Source organism: Neoarius graeffei, chromosome 25, assembly GCF_027579695.1.
Source record: "Neoarius graeffei isolate fNeoGra1 chromosome 25, fNeoGra1.pri, whole genome shotgun sequence".
Lineage (NCBI taxonomy): Eukaryota > Metazoa > Chordata > Actinopteri > Siluriformes > Ariidae > Neoarius > Neoarius graeffei.
This window is the reverse complement of record NC_083593.1, coordinates 29,660,212-29,684,795: the sequence shown is the minus strand read 5'-3', so window position 1 is coordinate 29,684,795 and position 24,584 is coordinate 29,660,212. Positions and strand designations below refer to the sequence as shown.

The following is a 24,584-nucleotide window of genomic DNA, read 5'->3' as shown; positions in this document are numbered from 1 at the left end:
ATCTGGCTTCTGCAGTAAACAAAGGTTGCACGTTTGACATCAGGGCAGATTTGTTGTCATTTTTTTGGCGCAGATTGTGACGTTCTAAAACGCAAAACTCCGGTTATCTCTGTCTACACGAAAAGGCATACACGGAGTTTTCAAAAATCTTCACTTTGCCCGGAGTTTTTTAAATATTCGTTTTTGATGTGTTTTCATGTGGATGACAGGCCAAAACTTAGAAAAATATCTTCGATTTAGCAGATACCCGGCTACGTGTGGACGGGGTCTCAGTTTCAACCTTTGACATGCCTTTTACCTATTTTAAATGAAAATTTGGGTTTCCATGATTAGCAAATCATTGCTATGAATGCATGATTTGCATTCTGTTTTTACTTCTGATTTACATGCACAATGTCCCAACTTTTTTTGGACTTGGGGTTGTACATTGCAATGCCTACTTTTCTCTTTGCATTCATGTTTCTTTTACAATTGGAAGTAAGTCCATTGTAATACTGCTGTTAAAACCAGAATAAAGCATGCATTCAGCTCAATTCCCTGAAAGTTAAACCCAAATCTCTATGGCCTTGTTCTGGAACACCAACAAATTCCCAAAGGTGCTGCTTGGATCTATGATTTGATGTGTCCTTGTTAACTGTTAACTGTGAAGTGCTAGGAACAGTGTTGCAAAACTGTCTTTTTAAAATAGAAAACATACCGACGCTCTTCTTTGTACCACTGAAAGTCAGCAAGAGGAACAGCTGACGCTTCACACTGCAGCACTCCTTTCTGTCCAACAGCAGTTCCTGTGCTGCGAGCTTGTGAAATGACTGGAGGATCTGTGGGGTGAATGCACTAGACTAATGATGATCATAAATGACTGTGTCAGTGTTACTGAATGTACAGGCATTTCTTTCATATCAGTTAGACTGACAGCAGACTTACAGTTTACTGTGACTTGTACCGTCCTCACATCTGGTGTTGATATGTCATTTGAAGTGATGCACTCATATGATCCAGACTGTTCTTTGGTGATTGCAGTCATCTCAACATACTCGCCCTCACTGATGAATTTACGACCTGCGATAAAAATCCAAGCATTCTTGTGTATTTAAAGAAACACCACTCAAAATGTGAAGTTGAATAGATGACTCAAAAGAAGTATCTGCTTTTAAACATGCAATATCAAATGGTACAAATAATTGGGAATGGCACATTCCAGTATTCATAACATTGCATAGTGTTTGTATCACACAACCAAACTCAATAAAACATCTAACCTGACAAATATATGTCGAGGCTGTGATGCTTGTCAGCTAACATTCTTGCAACATTGGCTATTTTGAAGTGGATGCATTTACATCTCTGTTTGCACACTAGTTTTTGTGTCTGTTTGTTGCATGTCTTCATCAGCAAGCTAAGAATAAATCATGGCCCATTGGAATGCAGTAGTTTTTGTCCAATTTCTCTAATATGTCGCAATCTGGGGCGGCACGGTGGTGTAGTGGTTAGCGCTGTCGCCTCACAGCAAGAAGGTCCTGGGTTCGAGCCCCGGGGCCGGCGAGGGCCTTTCTGTGCGGAGTTTGCATGTACTCCTCGTGTCCGCGTGGGTTTCCTCCGGGTGCTCCGGTTTCCCCCACAGTCCAAAGACATGCAGGTTAGGTTAACTGGTGACTCTAAATTGACCGTAGGTGTGAATGTGAGTTTGAATGGTTGTCTGTGTCTCTGTGTCAGCCCTGTGATGACCTGGCGACTTGTCCAGGGTGTACCCCGCCTTTCGCCCGTAGTCAGCTGGGATAGGCTCCAGCTTGCCTGCGACCCTGTAGAAGGATAAAGCGGCTAGAGATAATGAGATGTAGCAATCTAAAAGTATATGTCTAAGTTCTGTCTACCCATACTGAAATGGTATTGAACAAGCTAATTCATTATTCCTGACCAGACTGGGTTTATGAAAAGGCGTTCTGCAGCTGATAACACGCACTGTTCTGAAAACCTGCGTGTTCCAGGAGCTGCCAATTCTTCTCATATTCAGCTGCAATTTTTTCATGAGTTGCTTGTCAATCCTTTGACAGGGCTGAATTGAATTATTTATGGTCAACTTTATTTAAGGTTATAAAGCCTGTAACTCTGGATGGCAATGAATATCTCCCAATTTGCAGATGATGTGCTCCTCGACCTATCCCGTGCTGACTCCTCTATTAAGTCAAGTCAAGTCAAGTTTAAATGCTCTGGCTATATCAATACAACTACCTTCCTCAATCCCCCATTTACAACTCATTTATTTATTTGGGTATAACAGTCTAATGTGCAAAATCAGAACCTCCATACCAATATGTCAATGAAACCAATTTCATGATACCTACATGTATATGGGGTAAAAACGTACTGCATATGGTGTACTGCACTGGAGCATCATAAGCAAACTGGAGGTATCTCTTTGCCTGAACTCAAGTTACAGTATATTACATATGTTTTTGAGGGCTGTGACCATTTGCATGAACACTAGTTCTAGAGTTCCTTGTTGTTCAATTGAAGATACTGTGACAAAATCCCACAGACTCCAGGATTTACTGTATACTGGTCTTAACCAAAAGAGTCTTTTGCTTAGATTTGGTCCTATTATTACTACTGCGCTGAAGGCTTGATAGGCAGCTGATAAAATAATGGGAAGGTTCATATAAATACCATTCATTATACTAGAATAAGCAAAATTTCCTTTCTGGTGGAAATGAAGACATGTTTACATTTACATATCCTGCTTGGAGAGATGAAGATGTGTTTACATTTAATGATTCGAGTCTGTGTAATTTCTTAGACTTAAAAGGAAAATTCACTCTCCTCAGGACATCATTCTTTTTATATCTCAGACTGAGATCAGCGATTAAAAACCTACAGTATATGGTCCCCTGCGATAGCCCAAGTAGTTCACGTCCAGTAACTATATGGTTTATGCCTAGTCTCATGCATTTACAGTATCTTGGTGGATGGGTTTTAACTGGAATACTATGTGGCCTAACTTAAACACAACCTCTGAAAAATCTAGCTAATCAACTATTCATCCATCCATTATCTATACTGCCTATCTGTCAGGGTCATGAGGGGGATCTTGGAGCCAATCCCAGCTAACTTTGGGTGAGAGCTGGGGTACAGCCTGGGCAGGTCGCCAATCTATCATAGGGCTAACACAGAGACACGAACAGCTATTCACACTCACATTCACACCTATGGGCAAATTAGAGGAACCAGCTGACCTAACCTGCATATTTTTGGACAGTGTGAGGAAACCAGCTCATCCAGAGGAAACCCATGCAGGCATGGGGAAAACATGCAGACTCCATACAGAAAGGACCCTGTCAGCCCAAGGTTCAAAATCAGAACCTTGTTGCTGCCAGATAACAGTGCTAACCACTGCTTACATAGGGCATAATTCTGTACCATATAAAGCATATATAGGACATATTCTGTGCCATACTTACAACATAAAATAGTTAGGGTTTCTACTTCTTATTGTACTATACTGTATGTAATGCTAATGCTACTAGAACTTACTTTTATGTTAAACATGTTTTGGGGCTCAACCAATCAACCAATTTTGGGAAGGTGTATTGTCAGACCTGTTAAGAACACCCATAGGAAAAATCCCTGCCTCTGTTTATGGTGCAACAGCAACTCTTTTACCTTTACACAGACTCAGAGGGGGATAGTTTTTTATTGGCATAACAGCTTAAAAAAAATAATATTTTCCACAAATGGTATAACTTAGGTATAAACAGGCTTAAGCAATGAACCACTCTGGGCGGCACAGTGGTATAAGTGTTGCCTCACAGCAAGAAGGTTCTGGGTTTGAGCCCAGCAGCCAAGAGGGGCCTTTCTGTGTGGTGTTTGTATGTTCTCCTTGTGTCTGCGTGGGTTTCCTCTGGGTGCTCCAGTTTCCCCCACAGTTCAAAGAGATGCGGTTAGGTTAACAAGGGGCAGCCATGGCCTGAGGATGGGCTCAAGTTGGGCCCCAACTGCTCCCCAGGCAGCTGTAGCATAGCTGCCCATTGTTCTGGGTATGTGTGTGAGCTCATTGCTCACTTGTGTGTGCATGTGTGTGTTCACTGCTTCAGATGGGTTACATGCAGATGTTAAATTTCACTATGTGCTTAAGTCTGTGCTTGAGTGTATGTGTGACAAATAAAGGCTTCTTGGCTTGTAATTAATGAAGACAAGCCATTAAGGCAGCACAAAGATTACACTCATTTTGAAGGAAGCAACCAGTGACGAGTGAAATGTATCTTTTGAAACCCACCCTGTATGCCATATTTTTGTTTTTCACTTGGTGTGATGTAATCTGTGTTTATCTTTGTACATTCTCTGTAATTCTTATATGACAGATAAAAAGGAATAAAAAAATCATCAACAGTCTGAATGTCACTCTTAGAGCTTGTCTTTTCCAAATGTTGAGATTGTGATATTTGTTTAATTTATTTGTGAACTTGCTGCTTGAGACACTGCATGTGTCTCACTCATCTGAAACCAGTTAGCACACACAAGTTCATCTGCTTATAAGCAGAATGCAATGTCAGATTAGGGCTGGTCAGTTAAAACACAGGATCAAAAGTATTGTACATTGTATAATCAAACGGTTTACTAGTACATTATAGCACTGAACAGGTACTGTACTTTTAATATATTGCATTGCCAACTGAGACCGTTTCACCTTCAATAACACGTAACCTATCCCCAGGCAGAGCAAATGTCAACACACAACAACATTTTTACATTAAAAATCTCTCATTAAATCACCAATAAATTTTCTCTCTCTCTCTCACACACACACACACACACACACACACACACACACACACACACACACACACACACACACATTTTAAAGGTTGAGCAGTGGATGTAAGTTGGTATTTCTACTCTCATAATACCATGGCCTTGGGGGTGGTGTGATATAGCGGGGTAATTATGCTTATCTAACCAAATTACTCATTTCTGTAATTTTGAGCTGACATGAAATAGAAGAGAGAGGAATATGACTTTGTGGTTAACTGAAGATTTCATGAGGCCCAGTTTTATGCAGCGTGCAGAATATTATCCTCGGACATTTACCTTTATGGCCAGTAAACGGACTGGACTAACACAGGCAAACACACTCATATTAATTACCATAGACACTCACTCTTAGAAAAAGGGTTCTTTAGATGCTTAATGGTTCTGGCTTTCTGCATTGGTTCGACTTTAAATCTTTTGTAGGTGCAAGTGGTAATTAAGTGATCAATCTCATTAAATCATTAAATCAGTCTCATTAAATAATACCATAAATTTTGGTGCTTAATAATAAATTACCAAACAGCTAAATTATGGTATATTCCAAATTATTATGATCACTTACCATATTACATAACTCATATGCACCTTGGAATTCTTTTGAGATTGGGTACTTCAACAATATCGGTACAACAAATAAACACACACAGTTTCAATAATAATTGAATTTAGTATAACAAAGATAAAAAATGAATAATAGCAATTGAAATCTTCAGCAAACAGTGTGTGTGTGAGAGTGATGTGTAAGAGTGATTGGAATCTTATCTGAGGTATGTGTGTGTGTGTTTGTGTGTGTTATCTGAAGTGTGGGGGTCATGGCCACGTGTTTCTAAGTAGAACAAAAGAGTTAGCTTTGGTTGTTAGCTAAGATGTGTTTGTGTCCACGTGGTGGAGGGTGGCCTAAACAAAAGAATTAACTCTGGGTGAGTGTGACCACGTGGTGAGGCCTCGTGGTCCCTTGAGACAATACAATTAGCCCTAGATGCTAATGAGACAAAAGAATTAGCCGTAGCAGCTAATCCACTAGCTTATAACATTGCCAAATTCACTGAAATCTTGATGAGGTCAAAATATGTGTAAATAATGAAATTAAAAGTGTTAGCAAGGAAATAGAGAGCATGCAAAACCTTATCTATTAAACAAACGACTGAGAGAACATAGAACAACTATGGAACACAAAAAAAATCAGTGTGCACACTTAAACAGTTCCTGAGTTTAAATTCACACTACTTCATAAGCTAATTCCTAAGACTAATTTGCCCAAAAATGCCAATCTTACTTCAGTATCTTGCCTCTCCGCAAGATTATGAGAAGATGTTCCGAGACTTTTGGAGTTTCACAGTTGTGGAGGCCTCCGTGAAGCGCAGAGAATTTCTTGGTCCGACGCATGGTCGCTCATGATGAAAAAAAGTCTCTGATCAAGCAATGTGCACAGCGCTTTGTTAGAAGGAGCCGGTCGCTTCTAACTTTAAATGAACTGCTTGGGCAGCAGTCGTATGTATTTATAAGGAACAAATGAAACCGGTTATATCTCAATCTGAATCAAAATCGTGCGATTCTAGAGTTTACCGTGGCCAAAGGTAAGTAAAAGAAAAGTGCTAAATTCTGATTCTTGTTAGAAAGACGTCTTTATCTGGGTTTGCTCGGCCGAGCGGATCTCTTTGTGCCTGCAGACGGCTGGTCCAGACGGAAAAGAGAGAGAGCTAGGAGTTTCCAGGTTACTTATGGCTTCCTGGAGGATTTGACGTTGGTGATCCCACCCAGGCGTGACATAGGTCAACGCGGAAGTTGGCTGATGGGAAATGTAGTTTCTTAAAGGGACTGTGTGTTGTACCTACACTTTTCTGAAATGGAAACTGCCTGTTGTACAGTTCAACACAGAACCTTTAAAGTGCCATTCCACCATTGGATGTATTCTTTGGCATAAAATACAATATATTTTGACAACATATATAAATGGTATCACTAGATAGAGAAATCTTTTAGCTTCAAAATGATATATCAAACATAATTTTTTGACAACGACAAGTATATTAATTTTGCGACCAAAGTCACCTACCCTTTTAATTTCCGCGCGTGATGTCATCGGCAGGTTCCCCTTCTTGTGTACCACGTGACGTGTGACGTGGCACATATTATCAGCAATGGCAGATAGAACGCGATAAAAATAATACCAATAAATCTAGCTAATACCAATAAATCTAGCTAACTGAAAGATTAACTCAAAATTTTTCGCAATTTTTTTGGCCCCCATATACGAAGAGAAACGACTCTCACTTTGGGGGTTTCCTGGACTAAAAATAGACCGACACGTGGTACACAAGAAGGGGAACCTGCCGATGACATCACGTTTCACTACCGCGCGGAAATTAAAAGGGTAGGTGACTTTGGTCGCAAAATTAATATACTTGTCGTTGTCAAAAAATTATGTTTGATATATCATTTTGAAGCTAAAAGATTTCTCTGTCTAGTCATGTTGTCATAAAATATATTGTATTTTATGCCAAAGAATACATCCAATGGTGGAATGGCACTTTAAGGTTGACTTGAGAGGAGAACAACAGGAAAACCTTTTTCTAGGTCTACATATTTTGTAATTTTCAACAATTTTGCTAAATGCAAATGCATTCTGGAGAGTAGCGGCTTGTCCATAGGGGCAGATGGGGCTGAGCCTCAACATGTACATCAGCTGTTCGACAAATATTCATTTTCATAAAGTCTTAATTAACAACTTCATACATTTTAAATTCAACCGACTTACTAATTACCTCCTTTGAGTGACCAAAGATTTTTTTTTAAAAATGTTGCTATTTGACTGATCTAAGCCCATGTTACATTTGATTTAGTTGTCTTTCTTGATTTTGCATAATCATGGGTAATTTTACCGTTTAGTACCACACAGTTATTATTTTGCATAATGGGAAATGTACTTATAACGGCCCACAGGGGCAGTAATCACTCTCTATGAACATTGTAAATGGAGGCAAAGCAGCAAATAGCTCATCTGTCTGTTGATTTATCAATTTGTAATTTATAAATGACAGGAAAGCCATCAAGATCTTGTTTCATAACAAATAAAAAGATGGCTGTGGGGGCAGCCATGGTCTGAAGGTTAGAGAAGCAGCCTTGGGCCCATTAGGTCCCTGGTTCAATTCCCAGGATTGGCAGGAAAAACGTGAGGGGAGTTGAGTGAATGTATCATGGATGAAGTACTCTTGAGCAAGGCACCTGACCCCCAGCTGCTCCCTGGGCGCTGTAGCATAACTGCTCATTGCTTGTGTGTGCATGTGTGTGCTTCAGATGGGTTAAATGCAGAGGAGGAGTTTCCCAGTGCTCGTGTACATGTGACAAATAAAGGCTTCTTCTTCTAAATAATCAGAAATACATGTAATGAATTTCTGAAAACAAAGAGAAAAAGCAGAAAAAATTGTGTCTTCCTTAACCAATGCCCAACATTTTGGGCTAGTTTCAGGTCACTTGTGTGGATTTTGAACTGTAGGTGGGTTGTAAATTTTGCTGAACAAACATGATATTAATGATATTAGCTCTTCTGTGTGCAGCTCACATACTGTGGCAGGAAATACACATGCTGCACTGATCACAGTTCAAGAAAGGCATGTCTAAAACCACTCAAAATAATCTACTAGCTGGATGACCATATGTTGTTGATTCTTATGTGCGTATTACAGTAATGTTTGAGGGAAAAAAAAAGAAGGAAAAAAAAAAACCCTAGACAGTACCCTATAATAGAAGTCAAGTGTAATAGCCTTGACTTTTGTTTGAGGTTATGTGCTTGTCAGTGTCTTCCTGCCCCACCAAAATCCAAAGTTTCAAACTGCTGCTGCTTCTGACTTTGAAAGTGAGCACATTCATTTTGAGTGGGTTGTTTTACTGACTTTCTCATATAATTTATTTACTGCCAGTTTTAACAGACATCTATTTTTCCCTGATCATTATATTTTCTTGTCTCTTCACATCATGCATTTATAATATAGTTATAACCAAAATAAAGCACACCATCACATCATATTTTAACTGTAAAAGGCTGGGAAAATTGCAATGAGGCTGTAAAGGTCTTCTTTGTCCAACTAAAATGCAACAAGAGGAACAGCTAATAGCTGGTGCTGACTTTGGTGTGAAAAATGTCTGCTTGCTAAAAGGACTACACAGGGACCACTGAACTGTTGACATATTGATACAGTGCAGACCTAAAGTAACTAAACAGAGCCAATATTTGTTCCTGAGGTTGTGTACTCTAGGACAGTGGACTTGAAATAAGACAGTGGCTGTGGGATTAACATGCAGAATGTTAGCTCAAATTCCAACGTGTTTACATCTATATTAAATGATCCATCTGAGGATAATTTAAGTGCATCATATGTAAGTATAGTGGATTGCAACTCCTTTGCCTGAAGAATCTGATCTAAAAACAGCACCACATGCTGGGGATCTTCCTTGGTGATGCTCAGACATAACTCCAATGAAGCAGTTTCCACTTTTTGCTTTTTATTTTTATGTGTGTGTGTGTGTGTGGGGGTCTTCAATCTTGTATTCACTAAATAAAACACATCGTCAATGATTTTCAAGTCACATTATCGACCTGACCATGCAAAAAAAAAAAAAAATTTTCACTTGCTGTAGCTGCTTCCACTAATCACTGCCATTCTTGATACCCCCCCCCCCCCCCCGAAGCAGAAAAGCAGATGTAAAGTACCCCTTTCACTCAAAACTACTCAGTGACAAGTCTTTTGTTAAATCATGTCTCACACAGTGCTTTGATATCATGACAGTAAACATTTAAGTAAATATTTCTATTTGATTCTTTGACAAGCACTTATTGTGCTTTGTGACCATGGCTGGAAGAGAAAGACTCAGTTGCCAGGACAACCTTCGAATCACTTCAACAACTGCTATAAGAAATGTGTAATAGGTTTGCTTTGGCTGTTTATCACACACTTCAGAGAAAAGGAAAAAAAGATAATATAAGTTAAATAAACTGTCCTGGACAATGAGCACCATTTGCAATTTGAAAAGGCTGTTATGATGAGGTGTTTAGTCATTTGCTACAATTTATTTGCACATTAACTGGCTTTTTATATCAACCCATTTAAATGGTATTATCATTTTGATTTCGATCACAACACCAGTGATCCTGTTAGCCAGCATTACCTCAGAGCCTTGTCTTATAATGTTTATTATAGGGAGATTGAAAGAAAGCATAAGGCTCGTGGCAATTATGCCGAGCAGAGGGAACAGAGGGGCGGATTATGAGAACATAAGGATACTGAGGGACCACAGCATAAATAAAGAACTGACTTAAATGGAAAAAGACAAAAAGCTTACTGATAAATCAACAGACAGATGATCAGCGCTCCCAACATTTCAGAACTGCAAAGAGGGATACGACTTGGAATGGGGCAAAATTAGTTAGTGTGGCATAAGAAACGTGACTGCGGAATCACCAAAATATAAAAAGTATTTTACAATTACAAATAAGGTTAAAAAACAAACAAAACAAATAAATGTACAGATTGAAATTGACGATTAATACTTATTTGTTTAGCGAGTAAGAAAAAATTGTTAACTGATAAATAGAACTGTTTTATTTTGTTAGTAAAACAAATAAACTTCTGTTAATTGATAAACAGATCTGTTTTATTTTGTTACTAGAAATGGATGAACTTGAGCTTTACTGACATATTCACCAGAATGGTCAAAGGTAAAGTAAATGTCTATCAGAAGATCCTCAGGATTGACAGGCAAAGTCTTGCAGGCTTTCTCAGCAGCCAAGTGCACAAGGTGGCAAGCACAAACTAATGGCCTGGTCACACCGCCCGAAGTTTGCTGGAGCGTTCCTTGAACGGTAGGGAGGGGGGGCCGAATTTCGACAACGCTCGTCACCGCGCACAAAATGGGAAAAAAATCGAAAACACGGGCGTTGGCTTGGCGGTGCACCGCTGAAGCCGGCGTTGCTTTAGCGTTGGTTTAGCGGTAGCGAGCAGTAGTGAGCGTTGGTTTAGCGGTGACGCGAGCGTTGGTATAGCGGCGTTCTGCGCATGCGGGCTTTGGCTCGGCGGGGGTATAAAGTTGGTTTAGCACCAATCATAGCAAGTCTCTCATCATCCATGGTGATACAGTTTTACTGTAACTTTGAGCAAATTCGATATAGATGAGGTCTGAACTCAACGGCAGCTCGATTCCAAATGAGCTCCTGGTCCATTTCTCCCCGTATTTATAGCCAAATTCTGGTCCCGCTCCAACACCTCTATACCAACGACAAACCAAAGTTCATCGCCGCCATGGATAGCTGCTTCAACGCCCGACACCGTTCCAGCAACCCCATGTCCGCTCGTAAAATGCTTACAACCGCTCCACCGAAGTTTGTGCAACGTTTAATCGCCGCCCGGGCAACGCTGGCAAAGCAGCGGTGGTCCAGTGTTCAAGATTTCTGCGTTGGCCTAGCGGACCCAAGCGTCCACGAACTTGCGTCTAGCGGTGCCAAACTTTGACTGGGCATTGGTGGAGCGGGGGTGAACTTTGCCGGGGCGGAAAATTGCCCCCTCCTCACCGCTTGCAATATTTTGTGCAGCTCAAAACTTTCGGAGCGGTAGGAGGGCCCCTCGAGAAACATCAGCGGTGGCCGAGCGTATACGGCGTTGCTTTAACGGGGGCCAACTTTTGTTAAATGGTGGTGAATGGTTACGAGCGGTGATGAATTTTTTTCACCGCTCCAGGAACACTCCAGCAAAGTTCGGGCAGTGTGACCGGGCCATACGATGTAGATGTTTTCAATCATATTCTTCAGGTGAAATGCTAGGCCTGACTTGGTCCCTTGCATGATGTTAGCATTATCAGCACTGAAGGATAGGACTATGCCAAGTCTCTTGAGAACATTTCCTGATCTAATGCTTCAAATATTTTAACAGCAGAGGACTCCCTGCATTCAGCCATAGCAAGTAGCACAATACGGACTAACCCCATCTCCTCATCAAAGTATCTCACTACCAGTGGGTATAACTTGACATCTTCACCATCACTACTAGCATCAGTGGCTAGGCTGAATGGATTTTCTTTCAAAATTTCCTGCAGAGCGTTCTTAAAATTACTTGACAGGGTCCTCACTATAGACCTGGTTTTGTTCTGGGCACACCGATATTGCTTAGCTATTTGACTATCTGGAAATATTTTATGGAAGAGGGCACCAGCATGGTCTGCTGCAGCTAACTGCATATTGTGATCTATCAAAAAGTTGGTGAAGCTCACTTCGGCCTTTGTGACAGCCAAATCATTATTGAACTGAGTATATGATGTCAACTTAGAAGTGCTAGACAGGCCTTTTGCAGCCTGCTTATGCAACGGGCAACCTACGTGTCTCTGAACGTCCCCGATGCCACCATGAGAAACTGAGAAATCTACCAAACAGACCGTACATCTCCCATGGTACTCCAACTTCTTCGAAGCAATGATGCAAGGAAATGCCTTTGTGTACTTGGGCAGAAACTTCTGGTAAGCTTTCTAGGCCTTCTGTCCCGACATATTAATCACAAAAAATGCAAATCAAAATAAAAAAATCTAACCTGAGAACCCTTTAAACTGCCAACATGGTGGCTCCATCTGCCTTCTATGGCGTGTGTGTAAAATGTACTATGCTTCCTGTTTGCTGATTACCACTGTCTAATGGCAGATGGTATGCACACAGCTTTCCAGGTGGGCACATTTGAAATCTAGTAGATGATTTAAATTTTTTTTTTTATTAGCAACATTTTTGTTTTATGCGGGAAAGTAAAGGGCCTAAGTGGAAAGGCGGGATCTAGGGTGATTTTTTGGGAAATTTTCGCCCAAAGCGGAAGGGCAGGGAGGCCTCAATGACAGTCCATTATAAAAATTGAACGCATACCCATTTAACCACTTTGGTTTGGTAGACATACATTAAAATTTTTACAGGCTTTTCAATAAAAACAATCAAATAATAAATGTGCTTTTTCTCAGTCCCACCATTTTTAGAGCTCCTATGCACATTGGCACTTGGAGCACGCAACACGCCCTCAGCATCACGCTCAAGCTTATTGAGACAAATTGCCATGCACCTGTTCCTGATCAGAGTGCAATCACAACTCATGCTTAGAAGGACTTTCCATGCACACAGACTTTGTGAAGTATGCACGCAGTACCTTGTGTCTGTTCATACCAAGCCATTTGATTATATTGCTGTCCTGGTTTTTGACTCTCTTTTGTATTTTGCCCTTCATCTCAGCCTTGGATATTCTGTTTATTCCTCGCATGAGTGTGTTGCTGAATCAACCGAGGATGAAATAAAAACTCTGTTCAAAAACAAAATCCCAAAAAATACAAAAAAGCAACAAAATATGGAATGAAAGTATTTGATGGGAAGAACATACCTGTTTTATAAATTTTTCAAAAATTATTATAGCATTTTTCACAAATTGCTAGTCATTTCACCGGTTTGTTTACATTCTAAGCGAAAATGATTTCGTTGAATGTTTTGAATAAAGTTTTTCTCATCTCATCTCATTATCTCTAGCCGCTTTATCCTTCTACAGGGTCGCAGGCAAGCTGGAGCCTATCCCAGCTGACTATGGGCGAAAGGCGGGGTACACCCTGGACAAGTCGCCAGGTCATCACAGGGCTGACACATAGACACAGACAACCATTCACACTCACATTCACACCTATGGTCAATTTTAGTCACCAGTTAACCTAACCTGCATGTCTTTGGACTGTGGGGGAAACCGGAGCACCCGGAGAAAACCCACACGGACACGGGGAGAACATGCAAACTCCACACAGAAAGGCCCTCGCCGGCCCCGGGGCTCGAACCCAGGACCTTCTTGCTGTGAGGCGACAGCGCTAACCACTACACCACCGTGCCGCCCGAATAAAGTTTTTATTTATTGAATTTGCAAAATATAAAAATAAAAATGCTCTGTTTCTGAAAATCCAGTGAATGTGGATATACCGTATCTCGTCGTACATGGCTTATAGCCAACTCAGTGCTACGCGCCTTGTTGGCTATCAGCTCATGTACGACTTGATTTTGTAGAATAACTGTTATTTCAGAATCATTTTTATTGCCAGGTATGTGGACACACACGAGGAATTTGACTCTAGTTTCACTTAGCTCTCATAGTACAAAACAGATAAAAAGCGTATACACAAAACAAACAAACAAAACAATTTTAAAAATGGTGCAATAGGTGCATAGTGCAAAGTAATCCAAGTAAGTCAAGTATGAAATAGATAAATATAAAGTATACAGTGTGCACAGAATGATGGTATGAGTGTGCAGATATTTTACAAGTGATATTACTGATATATGAATCTGGATTTTAGCTGTTCATCACAGAAAGGATTTTCCCTTTTGGTGCAATATGGTCCATAGTGCAAAGATGAAATAGTAAATATAAATAAGTATAAATATAAATATAAGTAACAGTGAGCATGGAATGACAGTATGAGTGTGCAGATATTTTGCAAGTGATATTACTGATATATGAATGTGGATTTTAGCTGTTCATCACAGAGACAGCCTGAGGGAAAAACTATTCTTGTGTCTGGTTGTTTTTGCATACAGTGATCTATATCGCCTCCCTGAGGGGAGAAGATTAAACAGATTGTGACCAGGGTGTGATGGGTCCGAAGAGATGTTACCTGCCCGTTTCCTGACTCTGGACAAGTTTAGGTCTTGGATGGAGGGCAGGTTGACACCAATAATTTTCTCTGCAGACCTTATTGTCCGTTGCAGTCTGTTCTTCTCCTGTTTGGTGACCAAACCAAACCAAACAGTGATGGAAGAGCAAAGAACAGACTGAATGATGGCAGAGTAGAATTGTGTCAGCAGCTCCTTAGGCAGGTTGAGCTTCCTGAGCTGGCGCAGAAAGTACAACCTCTGCTGAGCCTTTTTGATGACAGTGACTGTGTTGGTCTCCCACTTCAAGTCCCAAGAGATTGTGGAACCCAGAAACCTGAAGCTTTCAACAGCAGTCACAGTGTTGTTGCACTGTAAAAAAAGAATAGTTGAGAATACTTGAAATTTCAAGGCAACAGTCTGCATTAAGAATTTTATGTTTTGCCAATGATGTGCCCATGATAATCCAAACTATGATAAAACTGTTATCTTTATTAAGAATTCTTAAGTCAATTTTCAGTTCCTCATTCTGCCAACATAGATTTCTCTTTTTGCTGAACAGTGGCATTCACAGTAGTACAAAAAGGCAATTGAGGTTATCAGACTTTTTGGGGGGGCTTTTTTCAGCTTTATTTGGATAGGACAGTGTAGAGACAGGAAATGAGCGGGAGAGAGGGACGGGGAGGGATCGGGAAATGACCTCGGGTCGGAATCGAACCCGGGTCCCCTAGTTTAATGATAAATTGTGATAACCTCAGGGGCGTCGTGGCTCAGGTGGATAAGGCGCCATACCATAAATCCGGGGACCCGGGTTCGGTTCCGACCCGAGGTCATTTCCCGATTCCTCCCCGTCTCTCTCTCTCCTGCTCATTTCCTGTCTCTATGCTGTCCTATCCAAATAGAGGTGAAAAAAGCCCCAAAAAAATCTAAAAAAAAAAATTGTGATAACCTCAATTGCCTTTTTGCACTACTGTGAATGCCACTGTTCAGCAAAAAGAGAAATCTATGTTGGCAGAATGAGGAATTGAAAATTGACTTAATTAAGAATTCTTAATAAAGATAACAGTTTTATCATAGTTTGGATTATCATGGGCACATCGTTGGCAAAACATAAAATTCTTAATGCAGACGGTTGCCTTGAAATTTCAAGTATTCTCAACTATTTTTTTTTTACAGTGTGGTGATGGTGATGGGTAGCAGAGTGTGTGTGTGTGTGTGTGTGTCCTCCTAAAGTCCACTGTCATCTCCACAGTTTTGAGTGTGTTCAGTTCCAGATTGTTCTGACTTCACCACCAGACCAGACGTTCAACCTCCCGTCTGTATGCAGACTCGTCACCATCTCGGATGAGGCCGATGACCGTTGTATCATCCGCAAATTTCAGGAGTTTAACAGACGGGTCTCTTGAGGTGCAGTCGTTGGTATAAAGGGAGAAGAGCAGTGGGGACAGCACACACCCTTGGGGGGCGCCAGTGCTGATAGTCCGAGTGCTGGATATGATGCTCCCCATCCTCACCTGCTGCTTCCTGTCAGTCAGGAAGTTTGTAATCCACTGACAGGTGGAGGAGGGCACAGTGAGCTGGGTGAGCTTGGTGTGGAGGATGTCTGGAACAATGGTGTTGAATGCCGAACTGAAGTCCATGAACAGGATCCTGGCATTCGTCCCTGCAGTGTCAAGGTGTTGCAGGATGTAGTGTAGACCCATATTTATTGCATCATCCACTGACCTGTTTGCCCGGTAGGCAAACTGCAGGGGGTCCAGCAGGGGGTCTGTGATGTCCTTTAGGTATGACAACACCAGTCTCTCGAAGGACTTCATGACTACAGATGTGAGGGCAACAGGCCTGTAGTCATTCAGTCCTGTGATATTGGTTTTCTTAGGAACCGGGATTATTGTGGAGCGTTTGAAGCATGAGGGGACTTCACACAGCTCCAGGGATCTATTAAAGATCTAGGTGAAGATGGGAGCCAGCTGGTCAGCACAGACCTTCAGACAAGAGGGTGACACACCATCTGGGCCAGGTGCCTTCCTGATCTGTCTGTGGAAAAGCTGACAGACATTCTCTTCACAGATCTTGAGTGCTGGTGGGGGGTCAGAGGCGGGGGGTGGCAGAATATTCAGCTCGTCAGCCAGTTGATGGTTCACTGCAGTGTTGGTGGATGGTCTCCTATGGACCCTTTTCACGTGACGTCACGACAAACGCGGCCGCCATTTTGGACGTGTACTACCAGTAGTTTACCACAGCCAGCATTGAGGAACGGCAGCAAAGAAAGTGTTTATTTTCAGCAAGACTTCCATCATGCCACTATATTGTTGTGCACCTGGATGTAGTAACCATCAACAAACAAGGCAAGGTTTATCATTTTATCGGATCCCGACGGAGAAGATGGATAGTGGCCATTAACAGATTGGCAGCCCTCGGCATACCAGCGCTTGTGTAGTGACCACTTTGTTGGAGGTAAGACGAATAAAATTAGCCAGAAAAGGCATTACATTGCTGTTAACATTCTGTGGCGGCGAGTGTGTAACCAAATAGGTTAAAATAACCCATTGTAACCTCTTTGTTCTTCTGTAGTAGCTATTGTTGACTAGCTAATGTCAACAACATCATAGCTGGTATGTTACTGTAGCAATGTTTACGTTCAGTCATTTGGATGACTGTTAAAACCTTTCAGTCTCAAGTTTTTCCTTTACTGTATTTACTAGTTTACTGTAATTATGATCCAGCAGCTATTTACACCGGATCCAGTGTAAATAGCTGCCGGAGCCAACATCCGAGAATTAAGCAGCGCGCTCCGGCTTGCTCCCGGAGTGCTCCGGCCGAGGTTCCGGAGCTCGCTCCGGCTTGCTCGCCCTCAAATTAAGCGGCTTGCTCCGGAGCAAGCCAGAGCACGCTGCTTAATTTGAGGGCGAGCAAGTCAGACCGCGCTGCTTAATTTGAGGGCGAGAAAGCCGGAGCGAGCTCCGGAACCTCGGCCGGAGCACTCCGGGAGCAAGCCGGAGCGCGCTGCTTAATTTGAGGGCGAGCAAGCCAGAGCACGCTGCTTAATTCTCGGACATTGGCTCCAGCAGCTATTTACACTGGATCCGGTGTAAATAGCTGCCGGATCATAATTACAGTAAACTAGTAAATCCAGTAAAGCCGGCGCGCGCTCCGGAACCTCGGCCGGAGCACTCCTGGAGCAAGCCGAAGCGCGCTCTGGAACCTCGGCCGGAGCACTCCTGGAGCAAGCCGGAGCGCGCTCCGGAACCTCGGACGTTGGCGTGTATGTGTATGGCGATGGGTTTTTAACGACATAGGTATACAGATCATGTGGGCCGAAGTCAGGTAAAGACGAGGGCTTCGTGTACTTCTGTACATCAGTGAACAATCCTGGTGGAAGCAGGTAAACGTCGTTCTCTAAGCCTGCTAACCTCAATTTTTGCAAATACCTCTCCCTCTGCTCGCCCTGTAAATGCCCTACGTCGCTGGATAGTGAAGGTGTTTTCTGTATCTCGCTCCTTTTTCTTTTATGTTTTTCGTTTGTCGCCTTCCTCGCATTCAAACTGATTCGAGCCGAAGTCCACTACATGTCCAAAATGGCGGTCGCGTTTACGAAGGTCACGTGACTGAAAAGGGTCTATAGTTAGTAATGTTCTGCAGGCCTCTCCACACTGACGTCGGATCGTTTGCTGAAAGGCTGTTTTTAATCTTATCAGCATAACTCCTCTTAGCTGCTTTCACCTCCATTTTCAGTCAGTACGTTTACATGCACATCCAAATCGAGCTGCTGTCGGTAATCGAGCAAAGGGTCCCAGCAGGGGTGCCAGAGAAATCCAATCCTACATGCACACAAGGAAATCGAGCTATTGTGTGAGGTACATTGTGCACCCGAGCCACAGGTGGCGCTACACACCCCATCGTGTTGGTACACTTCCGGTTGTCATCATGAAGAAGAGCTATTCCAGAGTGTAAACAAAGTTATCAGTTCTGCGTTCTCTATTGCGCGTTTTTCTCCCGTCCATGAATTTTAATATATTCAACTCCTTAAGCTGAATGAGCATGAACTCTGTCTCCTCATTGCTCCAGAAGTGCACGTTTCTGCTCGCCATTTTCTCTTCTTCGTTTGTTCCTCCTGACCTCTTCTGCTGCTCGTTACTACCGTTGTCATGCCGACCGAGGCTGTCGTGTTTCCCGCTTGTGGTCTCGTCACTCGTCACTTCCTGAAGGGGCAGTGCTGAAGTAAGTAGCTCGACTACGTAGCTCGATAGGGTATACATGCACTAAGTAGCTCGGCAAAAATCACATAATCTAGGTCGTGTAGCTCGATTACGAGAAATCAAGTTCGGTTCAATTTCAGCCTAGCTAAGGTGTTTCCATGGCATTTAGAACTTTGATTTCAGTCGAGCAATGGCAGAAATTCGATTTTCTCTATGTGCATGTAAATGCACTGAGTGTGTTTCTGGTCTGATTATACAGAACTCTGTCTCCACTTTTGTAGGCCTCTTCTTTGTTCTGACGAAGTTGCCTGAGTTTTGCAGTGAACCAGGGTTTATTGTTTGTTGTATATGCGGAAGGTTTTGGTAGGCACACACATGTCCTCACAAAAACTGATGTAAGATGTCACAGTATCAGTCAGTTCATGCAGGTCTGAGGCTGCAGCCTCAAAAACACTCCAATCAGTGCAGTCAAAGCAGGCTTGTAGTTCCACTTTGGCCTCATTGGACCATCTCCTCACCGTCTTAACTACAGGCTTAGCAGATTTCAGCTTCTGCCTGTAGGACGGGATAAGATGAACCATACAGTGATCAGATAGTCCCAAGGCTGCACGGGGGACAGAGTGGTATGAGTCCTTTAAAACAGTGTAACAATGGTCCAGAGTGTTAGAGTCCCTGGTGGGACACTTAATGTGCTGTTTATATTTTGGCAGTTCATGGCTGAGGTTTGCTCTGTTAAAGTCCCCCAAAACAATGAGCAAAGAGTTTGGGTGTTTTTTCTCCACATTGTTTATCTGGTCAGCCAGGTGTTGTAACACCTCATTAATACACGCCTGAGGGGGGATGTAAACTCCAACCAGAATAAACAAGGAAAACTCCCGCGGAGCATAAAACGGTTTGCAGTTTATGAATAATGACTCCAGATGAGGACTGCACGATTTGTTTAGAACTGTGACATCAATACACCAACCTTCGTTAATATAAAAGCAGATTCCACCTCCCCTCGTTTTCCCCGTAAGCTCCGTTTTGTGGTCCGCTCAGTGCAGGTGAAATCCAGGCAGATGGAGAGAAGAGTCTGGGATGTGCTCACCGAGCCAGGTTTCGGTGAGGAACAAGGCAGCAGATCTGTTAAAATCCGTGTTAATTGAGTTGAGGAGCAGCAGTTCGTCCATCTTATTGGCCAGAGAGCGGACATTAGCCAGGTGAATAAACAGGAGCGCAGTGCGAAAACCCTGCTGCCTCAGTCTGACGAGCGCGCCGGTTCGCTTCCCCTGGTGTCTCCGGCGTCCTCGGCGTAATCCATAGAGAGCTGCTGCTCCTCCAACAAGTAGCTCTGGAAAACTTTCCGGATCAATGAAAACCGATGAAAAAACTTTACTGGTGGTTATTCCAATGTTTATAAGTTCTTCTCTGGAGTATGTGACCAGCGAAGGAGCGCAAAAAACACAACAAATACACAAAAACATAGAAAGTATGAGAGAGCGAAGTACCAAGGCAACCATCCGCGGCGCCATCTTGGATAATTATTTGTTTATTTCTCAGTGTTTACACATACTTGCATGCTCCTGAGTCTGAAAAGTTATAAAGTTTGTAAAGTTTGACCCATGTTAGGTAATTAATCCACTTTGTAAAAACTGACAACCCATTCACACCTTAGCTGATGTGTGCCGTGCAGCAGGCAGTGGGACTGGCAATGAGTAGTTTGCACTATAGTTTCAGCATCAATGTCTAACTGCCTTGCAGTGGAAATGGAGGCAGGTGCAAATGCAGGTTAGTGTTGTTATCACAAAGAAATACAAGCAGAAAGTCGCTGGACAAAATTGGTAAATTAGGAAGATACACACTAAGCATTACTTCACAATGTGATTTTGGAGTCCATACATAAAGGGCGTGAGTGTGATTGGGAACACGTGTGACCTATTTTTTCACATTCTGGACATGCTGTACACACTCAAAAAATCCAACATGGGTGTCTGTTACATGAACCTAAGTCTAACACGTAACGGTTGACATTTAGGTCACTCATCAAAATTGTTTCTGGCTAAGTTAACGCATTTTACTTGGGTGGAAATACTTTCCATAATTGTATTACGTTCACTGAGCAAGTTATTTTTTTGAGTGCAGCTTGAACTCCAACAACTCATGCACATACCCCTTAAATATGTCTACTTTTCTAATGTGTGTATTTCAGATTCTTATATTTCTTAATTTTTCTATTTTAACTGTTCAAGCACTAATCACCAAAGCAAATTCCTTGTATGTGAGAACATACTTGGCAATAAACTTGATTCTGATTCTGGTAATTGAAACTCAGGTGACTGTGAACATGATGATCTTGTGTTGTGCTGGGCACTGAAATCCATAGCAGCCATGTTTGTAGGCTGAAGTGTGTTCTGGGAAATGCAATTTCTGGCTGATTACAGCACTGAAATGACAGTGATTAACCATTGTGAAGTACATTAAGTTCAAACATATCAAATCAAAACTTGTGAGATATTTAAAGTTTTTCAAAAGTCTCATCTCATCTCATTATCTGTAGCCGCTTTATCCTGTTCTACAGAGTCGCAGGCAAACTGGAGCCTATCCCAGCTAACTATGGGCAAAAGGCAGGGTACACCCTGGACAAGTCACCAGGTCATCACAGGGCTTTTCAAAAGTTAAAAAAAAATAATATATATATATATCTCATCTCATTATCTCTAGCCGCTTTATCCTTCTACAGGGTCACAGGCAAGCTGGAGCCTATCCCAGCTGACTACGGGCGAAAGGCGGGGTACACCCTGGACAAGTCACCAGGTCATCACAGGGCTTTTCAAAAGTTAAAAAAAAAAATATATATATATATATATATATATATATATATATATATATATATATATATATATATATATATATAAAGTAGAGTAAAAAGTCTCTGTCAGCCAACAACCAGTCTGTCCAAAAGGATCCAGAGGATACCACGGGTCCCAGCAGTGTAGATATAGATAATGTAGAATAGAAAAATTTTGACACCCAACTTTTGAACATGATTAAAAATTTATTCTCGACAAACATTTTGGCCTTCGGCCTTCTTCAGTGTCGTAAAAAACTACATAGTGCTGTGAGCTTGGTCTTATATAGAGGATGTGCAGTCACGTGACCCGCACGTGTGTACTCCGCCCACTCCGCCACATTGGACGGCATCAGGATAGTTTACCTTGCGCAAGCGTAATGGATCCAGGCAGTAATCCCCAAGAAAATTCGGAAAATACCCCATCTACATCGCGAAATTACTTGTCTAAGTTTGTTCAGCATCTTGAAGGTGACGTGAGGCAGCGTTACGTGAAAAAGTGTTCCAGGTTGGAGATTGCAGATCCATACAACTTGTCGCAATCCTTGTTCAGGGAAATTCAGAGCTGCGGTGCCAGTGATTTGCCTGATCTGGCCTACCACGACATTTACAATTTTCTCGTTAATCGTGTTACACTGGCAAAGCCCTCAAAGCTTACAAGAGCCTGGAAGCTTATAAATATTTTGTTGCGGGACGGATATCTCAACTATACCTCTGGAAGGTTACGAAGAAGGAAGTCTACTTGATAACCTCATGGGTAAGTGGCATTAAGACGTTTATCATAAAGAGACTATGCAGGACGTTTTATCTTAAGAATGTTCGTAATCTAAACTCAGTTCCAGATAATGACAGGGTTGTAAATATGTATGTTTTTGTCTGAAAAACAGCCGCGCACGCCTGCACGGAAGCTGCGTAAATGTGCGCAGCTTTCTAACCAACTGCCTTCTTCTCATACTAATACTTCCTATGTTTCGTGGACTGTAACAGCATTTGCTCATTTAGTAATTTTAATACATAATTTACTTTGATGAAATGACACTCCAACGCCCCCCCCCCAAAAAAAAAATCGGATCTGCGCGATTCAGCTGTGAAAAAGGCGCATCTGCCATTTGCATCCCTGTTTAAACTTATAGGTTAACCGACTTTAACCGGCTAATGAGGCTCGGTAGTCGGTCAAGATTTTTTTTTAGTTTTTGCCATCCCTACTATGGATTGGCCTTTCAAATGAGCCAAAAAGATAAAACATTGTCATAGACTAGGCCAGGGTAGTAGGGCTAGGCGTAGCCATTTTAAATGTTAGAGACTGTCTAGTTTCTAAGTATGCAGTTATCATTCAATCCGAAAATCAACTTAACAGATGTACTAGGAGTATTGAATTAGAAGATTACACCCACCTGATATGAAGTGTTCACTACAAATTCGGCTGGTAGAACTGGGGTACCAGTTTTCTCTTCGCACAGCGGACACCCATTTTACGCGTCTCTGCAGGGAATCTATAAAATGACAGGCCCTCCTTTTGGCCCTGTCTATTGGTACAACCAAATGCTGAACAAGATATAACCATTCTCGAAAGATCTACTCCCACACGCTTGATAATTAGAACGGGTTTGTCTAAGTTCTATGCGCGACCTTGCTGTCCAAAATGGCGGATAAACGACCTCGTGACGTCACGTGCACGCTCTCTATATACAAAATTGTGAATTCTATACACTTCAAAATAAAAGACAAAAATAAACTATTAATTACAAAATTTTATAATTAAATATTATTAAAAGGAATGCGATTTTTAGATTTATATTCTTTTCGCTTGTTTAAACCATAAGGGGCTAAAGTAAACAATTGCGACATCCAGTATGCTTCCCTATTTAGAAGCACGTTGTCTAAACTATCTTGAGCAGCGTTAACTATTGTTTCTATACAAATGAATTCAAAATCATTCAAATTATGGGGAGACTGATTAAAATGTTTGGCTACTTCGCATGTTTTTTTTTTTTTATACTAGATTTATGGTTACGAAAACGTACTTTAAACTCTGTAGTACAAGAGCCAACATATTGGAGATTACATTTACAGAAAGTTGCTAAATATATTGTATTGTATTTTGAAGTACAAAAAAGATGTTGGCGAATTTTGTATTTCTTTCCGGTTACGGACCTGACAAAAAAATTTGACTCTGCAAAAAAGTTATTATATAAATCACATTTTTTGTTACACCTAAAGCAACCTTGTTCACGCCCTTGTTTATTGACTTCCGTGTCACCACGCTTGAGTTTAGAAGGCGCCAGAATATCCTTAAGATTTTTAGGCCTTCTAAAAGCCGAAATAATACTACCCGCCGGAAATACTTCTTGCATGAAAGTAGAGGAATGCAAAAAGCTGAGATTGTTCCGCAAAATCTTACTGATATCCGGAAGGTTAGGGTTAAAGTCAATAACCAAGGGCGTAACCTTACGCTCAGGCTTAATTGCTCTAGGCTTAAGTAATTCACTCCAAGGGAGAGAAGCTAGGAGTGAGTTACTTAAGCCTAGGGCAATACTTAAGCCTCTCCAATATACTACAGAGTTTAAAGTACGTTTTCGTAACCATAAATCTAGTATGAAAAACAAACAAACAAAAAAAAACCATGCGAAGTAGCCAAACATTTTAATCAGTCTCCCCATAATTTGAATGATTTTGAATTCATTTGTATAGAAACAATAGTTAACGCTGCTCAAGATAGTTTAGACAATGTGCTTCTAAATAGGGAAGCGTACTGGATGTCGCAATTGTTTACTTTAGCCCCTTATGGATTAAACAAGCGAAAAGAATATAAATCTAAAAATCGCATTCTTTTTAATAATATTTAATTATTAAATTTTGTAATTAATAGTTTATTTTTTGTCTTTGTCTTTTATTTTGAAGTGTATAGAATTCACAATTTTGTGTATATAAGACTAAGCCCACAGCACTATGTAGTTTTTTACGACACTGAAGAAGGCCGAAGGCCGAAACGTTTGTCGAGAATAAATTTTTAATAATGTTCAAAAGTTGGGTGTCAGAGTGAAATTTTTCTATTCTACATTTTATGTATATATATATATATATATATATATATATATATATATATATATAT

At 41.4% G+C, this 24,584-nt stretch overlaps 1 protein-coding gene across 1 annotated transcript in view; it reads right to left on the bottom strand.

The window, feature by feature from the left end:
• Positions 1–24,584, bottom strand: part of opcml (opioid binding protein/cell adhesion molecule-like) — a 354,049-nt gene that overhangs the window by 14,857 nt on the left and 314,608 nt on the right. Inside the window, exons 4-5 of the mRNA XM_060908985.1 lie at positions 925–1,059; positions 698–818 (exon numbers count right to left, since the gene is read on the bottom strand). Coding sequence (XP_060764968.1) covers positions 698–818; positions 925–1,059 — 256 coding nt within the window. The remainder of the gene's footprint in view (positions 1–697; positions 819–924; positions 1,060–24,584) is intronic.